This window comes from Cryphonectria parasitica (genome assembly GCF_011745365.1).
Source record: "Cryphonectria parasitica EP155 unplaced genomic scaffold M406scaffold_2, whole genome shotgun sequence".
In the NCBI taxonomy this organism is placed as follows: Eukaryota; Fungi; Ascomycota; class Sordariomycetes; order Diaporthales; family Cryphonectriaceae; genus Cryphonectria; species Cryphonectria parasitica.
The window spans coordinates 637,045-651,910 of NW_024468910.1; the positions used below are offsets into that span (position 1 = coordinate 637,045).

General features: G+C 36.8%; 2 protein-coding genes across 2 annotated transcripts; one reads left to right on the plus strand and one right to left on the minus strand.

Moving 5' to 3' along the window:
• Positions 1-1,605: 1,605 nt before the first annotated feature.
• Positions 1,606-2,362, minus strand: M406DRAFT_75461 (uncharacterized protein; the record flags this gene model as incomplete). Its single annotated transcript, XM_040925852.1, has 2 exons — positions 1,606-2,301; positions 2,351-2,362. The coding sequence occupies 2 exons, from the start codon at positions 2,360-2,362 to the stop codon at positions 1,606-1,608; spliced, it is 708 nt and encodes a 235-aa protein (XP_040779267.1).
• Positions 2,363-14,391: 12,029 nt separating this feature from the next.
• Positions 14,392-14,655, plus strand: M406DRAFT_250041 (uncharacterized protein; the record flags this gene model as incomplete). The annotated part of the gene is made up of 1 exon (XM_040916668.1): positions 14,392-14,655. A coding segment is annotated over one exon (264 nt), but the record flags the coding sequence as incomplete, so codon positions are not given.
• Between the last annotated feature and the right edge of the window lie 211 nt (positions 14,656-14,866).

Consider the following 14,866-nt stretch of genomic DNA (forward strand, 5'->3'; position numbering starts at 1 on the left):
CTTCAACTCTTGCGTCTGCATGGCTTAATACTCAGGAAACTAAGATCTGAGAACGTATCTCTAGATTTCACAAAGGAGCCTGATCGGAGATTCATCAGCTGCTATGAAAACGGGATCTACAGCAAGCGAATCGTTTTCAAAATGAAAATTCTCTTGAACAATAGCGCTTCTATAAGAGAATTATAAGCTTATCAAGCAAGGTTCCAACCCTTTCCTGGGTCTGAGCCATCTCTCCAGGAATATCGTGTTCTGATGAATGGATAAGGAGTCATCGCCAAAGCTTACAGGTATAAAGGCCAATTTGAAGAAGCTTCTGATCAATATTAGAAGCTAATCAGCAAGCATATATCAGCTAAGGCTGGGATGATTATCAGCCACGACCTTCTAGCTAATCAAGCTGAAATGCTCTGCAAGCTTGGGAACATATCAAAAGCAATCACCATATTGGAAAGCGAGATTAACTTTCGTACAGGAGATGCAGGAATACGATTACAACTAGCTCTAGCGAAGGCATGGCTCATAGAATGCATGCTTCAATTTCAGAGCTCGGGTTAATTCTCTTCAGCATCGCTGCTTGAAGCACAGAATCGTTATACATCTTATTTGCAGACTTGGAGACCTCGATACGCTGCAGATCTTACTAAGGCTAACAAGCGCAATTACTATCTCGCTCTTGCTAGCTCAGCTATAGCCTCTCATCTATCAACATTCCCATTGGAGAAAGATTTTTATTTAGGGGGAAATCTTGACTAGTTATTCTCAGATGTTGCAAAAATGGTTGAAGCGATGCAAGCATGGAGAAGAGTACGGAAAGCTGCGATGAATTGTTGGCTATCAACGGGGTTTGCTGCAATGATTTCACTTTATTCTGAGAGTGAAATAGCCTTGCAGCTTAGAATAGGTGATGCAAATCAGCTGAACAATGAAGCGAGAAGGATCTTTTCTACAACAGGCTGTCAATACCATTTCATGGGGTAAGGGATAGTTTGGATGGACATTGTCAGCATCAAATTACCGCAGAAGGACAGACTCGAATAGGGAGGCATAGAAATATCGGATTTTGATTCATCTTGTGATGAGCACTGCAGTAATCAGAAGATATCTAAAGTACTGATGCGGTTTATGCTAACAAGAGCGGTGTCGAAGTGTCAAGTCCTTGAATACGGAACATACAAGTTCTAATAAGTGTTGCAAGTGTTCACTGCCTTTGGGGCTATCACTGCTGTGGTGTTCAGAAGTAATACTTAGATTGACGACTGAAGAGCTATGCACTGAATCTACCTACTGCTGGGAATGGCTGTGGTTATATATTTAGCTCTTCTGTCCTAACTATCCTGACTATGTTCATAGTCCTCATAGTCGGTTACCTGAATATGCCGACTATGTTCATAGTCTTCATAGTCTGGAGTAACCCTAACCCTTGGTTACGTAAGACCTAATCCAGGGTCTTCTTGCTCAGTATTGGACTGGCATTCTCCTAGCCCGATTGGCTTGTTGTTCCGCTGTTCCGATCCGCTTTCCTTGTGACCTCTGTGTTGAACAGATCATAACACATCTACTGAAATCTTGGATATCAGAAAATAACATCCCAAATATCGGATCATTTTAACATAACGATTTAGCATCCTCCAATTTGACAAACTTCATCAGAACCCTCGTAGTTTTGAGCCCGTGTATGCAGATCCTCTGCTGCACGTACTCCTTCAGCTCGCCCATTGTGTGGCGGTTGATTCCCACTGCAGCAACGAAGTCGCTCAATTCTAGCAGCTTATCTGATGGTAGGTATCGAACCGTCCGAGTGTGCAGGATGATTCGCTCAAATGAAAACATAGCATCAGTTAACTCGAGTTTTGAGTTTAGCATCTCGATCACGCTAAGAATCTTCGCCCCGAGTCTGGACTCATCTCCTATTCTGAATTGGAAATCTTTGTGGCGGTAGAAGAGGATCAGGTCGTGCAGAGAAGCGTGGTCCCTGCCTCCCCAATTGAAAATTGATGTCTGCGTTTCTTTCAACTTGTCGCGCAAATGCCCTGAACTCCTGTAGCAGCAGGCAATCGATAAACTGGCGACGTCCAGTAAGCCACTCTCATGCACGCCAGCTGAGCCAGGAAGAATGTGAGGGATATCAACATCCAAGAGCCTTATCACCGCTGGAGGGCTCGCATGTTGTAGCGCGGGACTGGCGCAACCATCGTTATCTCCCTCTGCAGTATTCCATTGCGCTTCAGTACTCTCACCGCTTCCAGAGCTTTCACCACTCTGGGATTCGCTAGGAATACACGATGAATAAACAACACTTCCCTATGAACTATTAGACAACAATTTATAACAAAAAGATTGGATAACATACATTTTCAAACATCTTTACAATCTGCATTTGGGATTCCTCTAGGCTGAAGCTCTCCTGAAAGTCTTGCTCAGAGTTTGTTGCAGGAGGACTCAGATTCTTTCCAAGAGATTGAGATCGATATAATAGTAAGCTCCATTGTTCGCACAATGTATTGTATGCAGCCTGCAGAAATCTCTCGTAGATGAAAAGAACAAAGTGCAGCTGAGAATGGAATTTAAGGTGAACACCAGGAGCAGCCGTTTCTCCATTCCACAAGGTGCAATAAGGACCATCGATTCTCTGAAATGTTCAACCGTTTCTGAAAAGCGAAGGATACTCGCCAGGAATTGAAGCATTGAGATCCTGAAGAATCAAGCTCCTCCCCTGAAAACTAAGAGAAAGACACTGCTGGCCCATGCCATCCAAAGCAGGCAGTTTGAAATTGCAGCCATATGTTATTCCAAATACAAATTGGGTGTAAAGGCTATCGTACTGTGTGATATGAAGGGTAGGACCAGCTCCCTTAGACAATCTATAGTACTGGAGATTGGCTTGAATCGTCCTTCTAAACAATTCGGCTTCTGGCTTATTACTTGCAGTTATGAAGATCACAATGAAGCTCTTTTGCATCCGCGAAGCTATGGTATTGTGATTGATAAGGGTAATGGGCAATGATGGGTATCATCTCAATCCATGTTCAAAAAAAGGGTTTGAGTTTTCCGGGTATTCTTATTTATCTACTCTGCCCAAGATTCAGGTTCCAAAATGCTGATCCAGAGACCAGCAGACATTCAGTTGGCTGAGATTTGCTTCTTGGTAACCCGGAAGGTTGCAACAGCAATGAACAAGGCCTCTATAGGTCTGGCTGGGGTGATTATGCAGGTTGGCTACTCGGCTGAGCTGGCCAACCTAGGACCCTGATAGTGGCCACTCCTGGTTTCAGCTCGCATACGGAAGGGAGGGTGGAATCGATTTGATAGCTCTGTTATCATTGGATATCAATAGAACTCGAATTACAAGAACAAATGAGATACATGTTATGACAATTGAATATTGGCTGGTATCGTAGGTCATTTTGTAAAGATTGAGTACATGATAACATCACAAAGCAGGCAACAAGCTTTGAAGGGATAAGGCTGCCGTATGTTTTTGAATGCTGTAGCAAGGTAACTAGCGGTTCTGAGCGCTCTTACCCTGTATCCTCTGCACCCCCCCTCTGGTAATGGTCATCCACACACCCAAGATCAGAACTCCCCGGTAATGGTCATCCACACACCCAAGATCAGAACCCCCCGGTAATGACCATCCATACACAACGGGCACTAGAACCTCTAGTTCTGGTCGCCTCAAGGGTTCTCTACATACTCAATACTACCCTAAGTGGCAAGGTTTGATATTAAGGAATCTGGAGATGAAGGTAATATCAAGAAAAAGCGACCGAAGATCTCAACTTATTCTAGAGTAGAGCTCCCATCCGCGACGACAACAACTGGTTTTCCGTTGACCTGCACCCATATGGAAGTAAGAAAGGGATTTTATAGATTGCTTAGCTATTGCTATCAATGGACTTCAAGTCACAGGATTTATGTACTGTAAATCTAGAATTGGCTCAGCTCACCCCATACTGCTCAGAGTTTCTGGATGCCTGGCTACGCCATTCATCTAAGCAAATGAACAAACAAATAAAATAATAACTTGATCATTCTATAATATGTAACAGCTCAGAATGAAGCTATACCTTCAAATAATAATGAGTTTGAAAAGAATGGAGTCAATGAATATGCAAGTGATCTCATCGCTGAGTCCTGAGAAGTGTTAGCAGTCCAACGCACTTGCAGCAAAATAATCTTGTTTTGACAGTATGCTTCTTATAATTAAAATACTTGCTCTATCATGCTAAGCATTCCTCCCAATTCGTGCTGTTGTTGAATGAGCCGCTGAGCAGCATTTCTTGTAATGAAAATGACTGAACCCATTTTAAAGAAGTCAATCGTACGCATATCGGACTGATCCAACATGTCAACCACCTCTCGGAGTGATTGTGCACAGCCCGTTGCCCAGATAATATCTTCTATATGGATCAGGTTGTAAGATAGTAAGTATTGAACAGTCTTGTTCTTAATATGGAGCTTCTTGAATGCAAACTCAGCATCAATCTTACTGATGTTTGGGTGAAGCTTCTTCACAATCTTGATGATAGCTTCCTCAGCTGTGTTGCTGTTTTCCTCTCTTGTTCTGAACAGTAGATAGCAGCAACAGAAAACGATTTGGTGTAGGGAGAAATATGCTGTGTTTCTTACAAAGACAGCGGGAAAGCCTGCTTTAGCAAGCATAAGTCTCAAACTTGCTGTTGACTTGTAATCCCAGACAGAACACAGAGAATTAACTTGTAGTAAGCCACTATCTCTGCCAACTATGCTAGGTTGTATGTAACCAGCTTCGAGGTCTCGAATCTTCTGAACAGCCTCTGCTTCAGAATCCAAAGCTGATGCTATAGGATTGTTATCCCTGTTATCATCTCTGTCTGAAAAACAGCATTGCATATCAACCTGTTCATTGCTCTCAAAGTACCTGCTACAGTGAGAACTACTAGAGCTATGCAATAAATCAACCCTATTCTGCAACAGTTATTAGAATATGATATATAATAAAAGATTTGAGCAATATATATTCTCAGATTCGATTGCTATCTGCGGATCAGAGTATTGCAATCGAAGATCTTGCTAAGAATCCTGCTCAAGTCTTATTAGAAAAAGAGGTAATTCTTTTTCAAAGACTCGAGTTTGATGTAAAAGTGGTGCAGGGATATTCGAGATATAGCTGATGAAGTTGTAGAAGGCCTTCAGCCTGCTAGGGTGGAGGTAAAGAATATATCGAAGTTCCGAATGAAAGTTGAGCTCTACATAAGTAGCAGTCATGAAACTATTCCATAAGATCCGAGAGAATTCATAAACTTCGTTCGCTATCTAACTATGCATGTTGACTGCAATATCATCTCTGTTAATAGCAGGAGCGAGGTTCTGCAGAACTAGTTTAGTTTCTTGGAATATGAGAGAACAACTTTTCATCGCAATTTCATCTAAATCAGGAAGTCTGAGATCATATGTTGCTATTATCCCAATCGCAAATCCAGAGAAGAAAAGATCACTGAGGCTTAGGGAAATAAGCAGAGTTGAAGAGGTCTCTTCGAGCCAGCCACGTTCTCAGCAGCCCTGTCGGATAATTATCAAAGCTAGATCATTTATTAACTCAGGATTTGCAGCGATGTAAGCAATAATACAATTAATAAGCTGCTTTGAAGAATCTATACTGGATAATGAAGGAGTTGATAATAATCTGAATATATAATTTACATAGCTGGAGAAAGTTTTCAAGTTGCAAGATGTGTCTTTCTAATATTCTAAACGGGTTCTGATTATCGAAGCAGATCTGAAGGCCAGCACAAATTTGCGCCCCCAACTTTCTTCGTGTTCAGGTGATTGCAATAGCACCGAAATATTTGTTGGTGATAAAAGCATCTTGCAGTTGAATAAGGCTTGCTGCTGTTAGTTATGTAAATTTGGACTTTAGCGCTGGGCCATGATGCAAATCTCAACCCTTGTTGCAGCTCACATAGCTTGTTGCAATTAGCAAGCATTAAGCTAAGCAACTAATCAAATTATGTATTGCATTGCAGATACAGACTGCATTAAGGCTAGCTTATATTGCTTAAGCAATTCCTCGATGCATGGCTAGAACATTCTGCCAGCTAGTATCGGGAAATGAGGAAGAAGACAAATCATGATATCGGATAATACATCACCAGATTGAATCAAGTTGAAGCTTGTAGTGCATACACACTATAATAGTAGGTTTGATAAAAGTGGGGTTGACCAGTATAGAATTCCCACAGAAAGATCTTATTTTGTAAGAAACAAGACTCTAGCTATGGTCCCTCAGCATGGTCCTTAGCTATTGCTTCTAGTAATAGCCCTCAGCTATAGTCTCTAGCTAGAGTTTCCAGCTATAAATTGTAGCAAGTCTAACTGTATATTATTAAAGTTAATGCTTGTATGAGCCTTGAATATAGATATTAGGTTTTACTGTTGCTTGAGATTTGCAAATTCAAAGCATTGCAGAGCAAGAAGCAAGAAAGCATCATATATAAGAGAGAAATCTAGCAATACAAATCAGCTCAGTTGCTGCAGCACTTCTTATTTGATTGCTGTATAATAATGTTTATTTATAATCCAAGAAGCTATAAATCCAGCTTAGAAGGCATCATAACTAATAGACTCTTCAAAGCTTCCATCTATACTTCAATATCCAATCTACTTCCAAACACTAACTTCTAAAGTAGTTCTTCAGTTCAATGATATAATTGCTACAATTGTTCTTATTAAATACAATTTCCTAAGTGCAGGATTTGATATACAGCAGTGAGCAGCATGAGATAATCCTATCTTCTGAGCGCGAAGTTAATAATAAAGAAAAGATATTTCGGAATAAAATGAGTTCATACATATAGAATAGTGCACCCTCAGTACTGTCTGAAGCAGTAAGGCTTTCAAGTAGTGAGGTTAGGCACTCTCGAAAACGGCTCAGATCAATAGTACTAAAGCCATCTGAGTAGATCATCTCATCCTCTTAGCTCATGAGATCATAGATCTCCTTATGATTAGCTGTTCAGGTTTCTTCCAGAAATCGCTGCAGTACAATAGATGTAAAACCTTTATAACTGATGATCAAGATGCCTCAATGCAGATATAAAGGGTAAAAGATGCTATAACAGTTTCTGTAATGAATGCACTGCAATATCCGAAGATCTGAAGTATACAAAGAGTTTATGCTAACAAGAGCGGTGTCAAAGTAGAATCCACTGAATACGGAATATAACTGTAGTCCGTGCAAGTACTGATCATTCGCCTTTGGGGCTATTCAAGTGTGTAACAGATGAATACTTAGATTGACAACTGAAGAGCTATATCCTGATAAGCTATCTAACGGTAGTAAACGTGTTCTTATATATCCAGCTCTTCAGTATGAATCGACAGAATCGCTTGTCGACTTCTTCGACTGGTCAACAGAGTCGCTTGTCAACTCCTTCGACTGTGCAATCATTATAACCCTAACCCTGGTTATATAATCCTGGCCTGTATTCTTTCCGTAGGCTAGTATCGAATCTCTGATGCTGAAGAGTCCATTCTGGATATTCTTGGTGCTGTGCTGCTTCTCTATCGTAATCTGCATGTTGGATGGATTATAATATCATTTCCCTTCTATCAGTTGTTGTCGGAATAAAGGCATTGGTCTCATGTGGGTGAAAGGGCCTTTCAGGCCCCTGACACCAGGGCCCTTTCACTAGGTTTCGGGCTAGCCGGCCCTTTGTTGTACTTTTCCTATAGAAACGGGTGCACCAGTACCTCTGGCCCCAGGATAGTTAGAAGGATTAGTGCAAGAAATCGATGACCTGGCTTTTCACCCATCCTTCACCCCGATGAGTTCACTGCCCCACATTTGACAGTTGTTATTCTCAACAATCTTCTGTAAGTTTCTTATCGTTTTCTTGTTGCCTTATCATGTCTTCCTAATCAGGATATTAAACAGAATCGAAAAACCAAAGTTTCTCAATTCTCGTTCTGATGAATCAAAACAGAAGAAATCTCTTTATTCCATCATCCTTTTTAAGGCTGTTGATATGATTCCTTGTTCTTCTTGCAATGTGCGGAGTCTGAGATCCTGTTAAGTATCTTCCGAGGATTCTTCTCGTTGTACCGAATGCGTGCATCATCAGCGTTCCAAATGTGATATTCTTGAACTGATAAATTCTTCGGATCTCCTCCATATTTCTTCTTAGTACCAAAAGTTAGAGAATGAGATCGAAAATCTCGAGAAGAAGCGCTGGGTTCTTGATGCTAAGATCAGCTGCGTACGGGCTTATAAGAGGATGTGGAGGGAGAAGATGGCGCGGGCTATTCCTTGTAGCTTAACGAATCTTCAAGATCTGGAATGCTTGGAGGCGGAAGAAGCTGAGGCCGAGCGGGCTTATACTGCTGCCGGGGTGCAGTCTGTGGTAGCTGAGAAGTCTGCTGTTGCTGATGCAGATTCTTTTCTTAAGAGGTTTGATTGGGATTCCGTGAATGTGAGGAATGGCGTAGTAGACTAGTCTGGTTTCCTGGAGAATGAGGTTTCTGAGGCCTCTGGGTTTCGGTTCGGGGCGGAGCAGTTGTCTTAGATACTAATTTTCTTCTTCTAATACTCAGCTACCTTTTCTTGAGCATTTTCGATATTCTTCTGTAGTTCCTATGAATTCTCGCTCGCTGGGTAACTCTTTCATTTGATGAGATATTCTTACATGCTATCTATGCTTCTATGCTTGAGAATCTTCTCTATCTTATACTCTGATTCATTGTTTTCTACTTCTGCTGTATTGTTCGCTAATATTTCCTATACTGCTGGTTCCAGTAGTAAGATATGGAAAACTGAGTATATTCTTATCTTATAAGATAATACTAATTCATAATTAATCAGAGAAATCTGTTACAAGATTTTGAATAGTTCTAACTTTTTATAATTAAGTTTATTGCTAGATTTAGTTGTTTTAATGTTTTTTCGAAGTAGATAGATCTTATCTTCCTTCTGTAGAATTAGTTCTTCAATCCTTTTAGAGTTTGCATATTGTATTATTCATTTCTGAACGAATTATAGTTCTAACTAAAGTTTTCTCTAAACTTTCTTAATCTTTTTAATCCTTTTATCTGCAGCTTCTGTATCTGCTTCTAGCAGTATTTCGTAATAAGCTGTTAGATTATATCTGTAGAATATAAAGAATAGTAACTTCTTTATTATACTTGTATCTGCATTATTATAAGCAAACTATATAAGAAATAATAAATTAATCCAATTATTCTATTCTTAGTTGATATAGTATTGAAAGTATTATTTAATAATCTGATTTATTCTTTCTATCTATTTATCTATCTATAAATAAAATACTATAGATATTCTATAATATATTTTAAGCTATTTTATAAGCAAAGTTCAGAATTTTGAATTAAACTTTCTATTTCTATTAGAGATTACTTCTTCTAGCATGCTGTAATTAGTAATAATCATTCTGAGAAATGTATATACAAGTTCTTCTATTATACTGCTTTTCTTGTAAAGAAGAAAGTAAGCATACTTGCTCAGTTTGCAAACTATTACTAGAATGCTATTATATTATACTTTAGTTAAGAGTTCTTGTAAGAAAGATAGCTTGATAATAAAGTTTAGATTAATGGATTGCTAAATAGTTGTAAATATTGATAAGAAATACAGTAATTTGTAAGGCTTGTATCTTTCTGCCTTGTTCTTCTTGCAGCTATTGTATTATTATAGAATATTCTTAATTCTTTTTCTAAGATCTAGCAGATTTCAGTATTTCTTAATGCATTTGTAGATTGCCTTAACTTCTTGATATTTATATGCTGATGCACTGTATATATTTCTGATATAGCTGTTTTGTTTGCTTGAAATTATTGATTCTGGATTCTTTTCTGAAGATCCGATTCTGAAGATAGTATTCAGCTTTTTATATGTATTGATAAGATTTCCTGATTTATCTTGAGTAAAGATATTCTGTATATCCGAGGAATTTGCATTTCAGTAATCTGATCTTCTGCTGAAAGCATCTGCTTATTCATTTTCTGAGCTTTTGCAGTATACAATTCTGAAATCAAACTATAAGAGAAATTCTGCTTATCTAATTTATTGCTTCAAGATCTTAGTTGTTATAAATATAGTTAGATTCTTGTAATTCGAGTAAATTATAATCGGATGTTGTATACTAATAAGATAATATTGCTATTTCTCAAAAGCTTTTACTATTATTATAAGTTTCTAATCCGGGATTCTATAATTGATTTCTGAGCTATTCAACTTTCTTAAGAAGTTGCTTACAATTCTTAGATATTCTTAGTTATCTTATTAACTAAGTTATTCTCTGAATGCATATTCTAATGTATTAGTTTCGATTTCAAATAGTTTATAGAGATCTGCTTTATATAGAATTAGCTTTGAAGTAATATGCTTGATAATCTTATTAAAAGCTTCTTATATTTTGGAAGTTTATTTAAAAGATTGTTTCTTCTTGGTAAGATTTGTACGAGAATATGTAATCCAGCTATAGTTCTTAATAAACTGCTTATAGAAGTTGATATATTCGAGGAAAGATTTAACATCTCTAATGTTTTTGAGAATTAGCTAGTTTCTAACAGCTTTTATCTTGTTTTTCTGTAGCTTGATGCATTCTAGCTTAATTGTAAATCCGAGATAATTAACTTTCTATATATAGAAGTAACTCTTTGTAAGTTCTATAAGAAGTTTTGTATTCTGATGCGTTTATAATACTATTTCCATATATTTCTTATATTCTTCCAGTATTCGAGAGAAAATAAGAATATTATTGAGATATACAATAATAAACTAATTAAGATGCTTATATAGAATATAATTGATTATTTCTTGGAATAAAGCTGGGGCATTTATTAAACTAAAGAGTATGATTAAATATTTGTAATATCTGTAGCATGTTTTGAAAGCAATCTTCTATTCTTTTTCTTTCTTTATTCTGATTAGATTATAAGCTCTTTTAAGATTTAAAGCTATAAATTATTATGCTTCTTGCAATCTATTTTGCAGCTTCTTAATAAATAATAACAAATATTAGTTCTTGATTATAATATTATTAAGCTATTTATAATTAATATATAGCCTGAGCTTGCTATTCTTTTTGGATATAAATAGAATAGGATATTCTGCTGATAATTGCAATGATTATATATATTTCTTTTTGAAGTTTTTATTGAAATATTCTCTAAATACTTCGAATTATACTTCATCTAGTTTGTAGATAAGGAAAAACTTGGATTGTTTTTCTTCTTATAATAGAATCTTGTAATTGTAAAAGCTGTATTCTAATAATTCTGTATTCAATTCTTCTTGAAACAATTTCTTGAATTTATAATACTTTCGTAGTATGCTTGCAAGTATTAGTTCTAATTCATATTCTGTTTCTGCTATCTGAAGAAATAGTAGATATTGTTGAGCATTCTTTCTTTCTTGTATTGCATAGAGAACTGTTGCTTTCTTTCTTTTGCTGAGTTGCTATTTATTAGCTCTAGCTGAAGCGATTTTTCTGAGATGCAATTTCCATTCTTTGTTCTAACTTGTAATATATTGCTCTGATGCAGACTAATTATCTTGTATTAGTATCTGCATTCTTATTTCTGTAATCTGCAAGAATTTTGATATAGTAGTAGCATTCTTTCTGCTAGATTCTTCTTCTTCTGCTATCAGCTCTGCTGATCTGAAGATATATATGAATCTGTTTGAAGCTTCTTTTCTCAAGTATTTTTCAGTAACTGAATTCGATTTTGTGCTATTAATTGCAATTATTCCGTTGGATATAGCTTGTTTTCAAGAGATCTAGCTAGTAATTTAATTAATTCGAGAATTATGCTATCTGAGCTAAGAAATATTTAAAATCAATTTATATTCTGCTATATCTATAATATTAAAAGCAATAGATATTATATAATCTTGGATTAAGATTAGTAGATAATTAGTTTCTATATTGATTATATCTTGATTATATATAATAGTTTATCCTTCTATAGTAAGAAGATTGTAGATTTTCTTCTTCTAATGCTAATTAATATATGCCTTGTTAATAATTCTGAGAGATATGAAATTTTCTTAAGCGCTACTATTCAATAGAGCTCTATACTTATTTCTGTAAATATAAGCATTAAGTTTTATATATGCTTCGTTCCTGCTATATACAGTATATAGGGATCTTTAAGCTCTGATTGTTTGTAATCCTATTACAGATAATCCTTTCCTTTTGAAGTTTAAGCTTATTATACTGCTTTTTGAGCAAGCTTTCTAGCTTATTGCTATTTATATTGATATTTCTTTCTAGCTTCTTGCTTATTATACTAGTTGCAGACTTTATTGCTTATATAGATAGTGCAGTTGATTGTTTAATACTGCTATTATTTCATTCTGCTATCAATACAGTTTCAAGAGCTGTTTGTTAGTAGCCCGATATATGCATTATTATATCTTATTTCAAGAACTTCTCTGAATCTAATGCTAGATTTCTCAATAACTTGGATAATCTGTTCCTATTCTCGTACTGGAAATCATTCGTTTTTAATCTTTTCTGAAAAGTGCAGCCTGCAGCTATAGCTAATATATAAGATCTAAGCAGTTTTATAGTAATCTCGGTATATATAATCAATTCTAGAATCTTTGTGCTGAACTAATTCTATGCTGTAAATAGGAATATGGATAAAGAATTCTCTGAAGCTGAGTTTATATACTATGTATTCTGCATTGCATATGAGAATATGATAATATGTGCTAGCGAAATCGAGAACGCTGCAAAGTATTACTAAGTCTGTGTTATGACCCATCCAACATGCAGGTCGCGAAACAGGTCACGAGTGACAAGGACCAGGTGTCAGGAATCCAACGTTCTGACAAAGCATTGATTACATAACCCAGGGTTAGGGTTATGGGCAGGACCAATCAGGAAGGATAGCTCCGGATAGATGCTATCCAAAGCTAGCAGGATAACTTGGATATATTGCTATCCAATATATCCATACTGAAGAGCTGAATATATAAGAACACGTTCATTACCATTAGATAGATTCAGTGCATAGCTCTTCAGTTATCAATCTAAGTATCAGATTACTCTTGTACTCTGATAGCTCCAAAGGCAGTAAACACTTGCATCGCTCACCAAAACTTGTACAGTTCCGTATTAAGAACTTAACACTTTGATACCGCTCTTATTAGCATAAACCCCTTTGTATACTTAGAAATCTTCGGATTGCTGCAGTGCTCATTACATTTTGACAACTCTTGTTCAAGAACGGTTCAGTATTATCCCTTGAGCAATACAGAATACGATAGCTCTTCCAGAAACTCTTTCATCCTTGCACGCCTCTACTCAGAAAGAACTGATTAACCAGGTATACCAGCTTATTCAGCGCATTCAGAATCTGCGCGAATAACAGCAGGCTCAGAGCGCTATCATCGCTAATCAACAAGCTCAGCTAGCTCAACAAGCTCAGCAGGCGCATTTCACCTTCATAGATACCGTTGGTGCTGGAAAGATATACAAGATGAATAAGTCTGCTATATACAACAGCAATCAGAAGATGCTGCATGGATTTCTTACTTACTGCAGAGCATACTTCTTGCATCATGCAACTCAGTTTACTATGAAATCTAAAAAAGTGATTCTTGCAGAAACTTATCTTGAAAAGAATGCTTTCATCTGATACAAGCTTTCTCTATATAACCACTTGGAGCATTAGAACAATCCTAATGCGCATACTCAGAATATTAAGAATATATTCAATTCTTTTAAAAGCTTCAAGAAAGCTTTTAAAGAAACTTTTAATAATTCCAATAAAGAATACATTATAGCTTAGCAGCTTATGAATCTCAAGCAGATTAAGTCAGCTTCTGCTTATATAATTAGATTCAAGCAACTCTTAATATAACTTCTGTAGGAAGATAAGAATCTTATAAAATATTATTATAAGGGATTTAAGGATAATATTAAGAATAAAATCTCCAAGCAGAATTGGCTAAAGAACTTGGCAACGTTCTCTAATTAAGCTATCTATATTAATAACTGTTTATATGAATAACGGGTGGAGAAGTTCAAGAAGGGAGGAAGCCAGACTTGAAAGTTTCCAGCTAATACAGGCAAGAAACTCCAGAATAAGAATAGCGGTCGATATAGCAGCACAGCTCAGAGCGGCACTATGCACGCCGATCTCATGAAGCTCGATGCAGCCAACAGGCAGTACAGCAAGAAGAGCATCACTTGCTATAATTGCAATAAACAGAAACATATATCATGCAATTGCTATTAATCTCGGAAAAACAAATAGCAACTAGTTCAGAAAGAATGCTAGATGAACATCGCTCAGCAACAGAAATCCAATCAACTAAGCAAAAACATTCCCTTGGAGCAAGTATCGAATTCTATTGATTCCAGAAGTTTCAGCTGAATATTCTGCTATAATAACAACTGCTTAATATATCTCTCGAGTAAGAAAGATTCAGAATGGTTCCCTCAGAAACCCAGGCGCTGCAGGCAGATAGCAACAGCAGGGCGAGTATATATGCCTAGCACAACTACGAGCAGTAACAACTCGAACTGCTCCGATGTTACTGAACGAAGCATCCAGGCATTGAAGGAAGGACTTAGCAGCAACACTCTTCAACATTCTTCATCACTCATGCCAAGCATCATAACTAGGAATATGGATAAGAGATAGTATCCTCTTGAATATTAGTATGAGTATCTGAACAATACCGAGAACGCTTCTCAGGTAACAGAAGAATCAGGCTAGAACGAATGATCTAGCAATCCACCAAAGCCTTCCAATGAACTCAAGAAATCTGCAGAAAGGTTTCCCTTCAGTATTGAATAGAATAAGGAAACAATATGAATTGAATATCTCATTTATAGAATAGAACTAGAGAAGC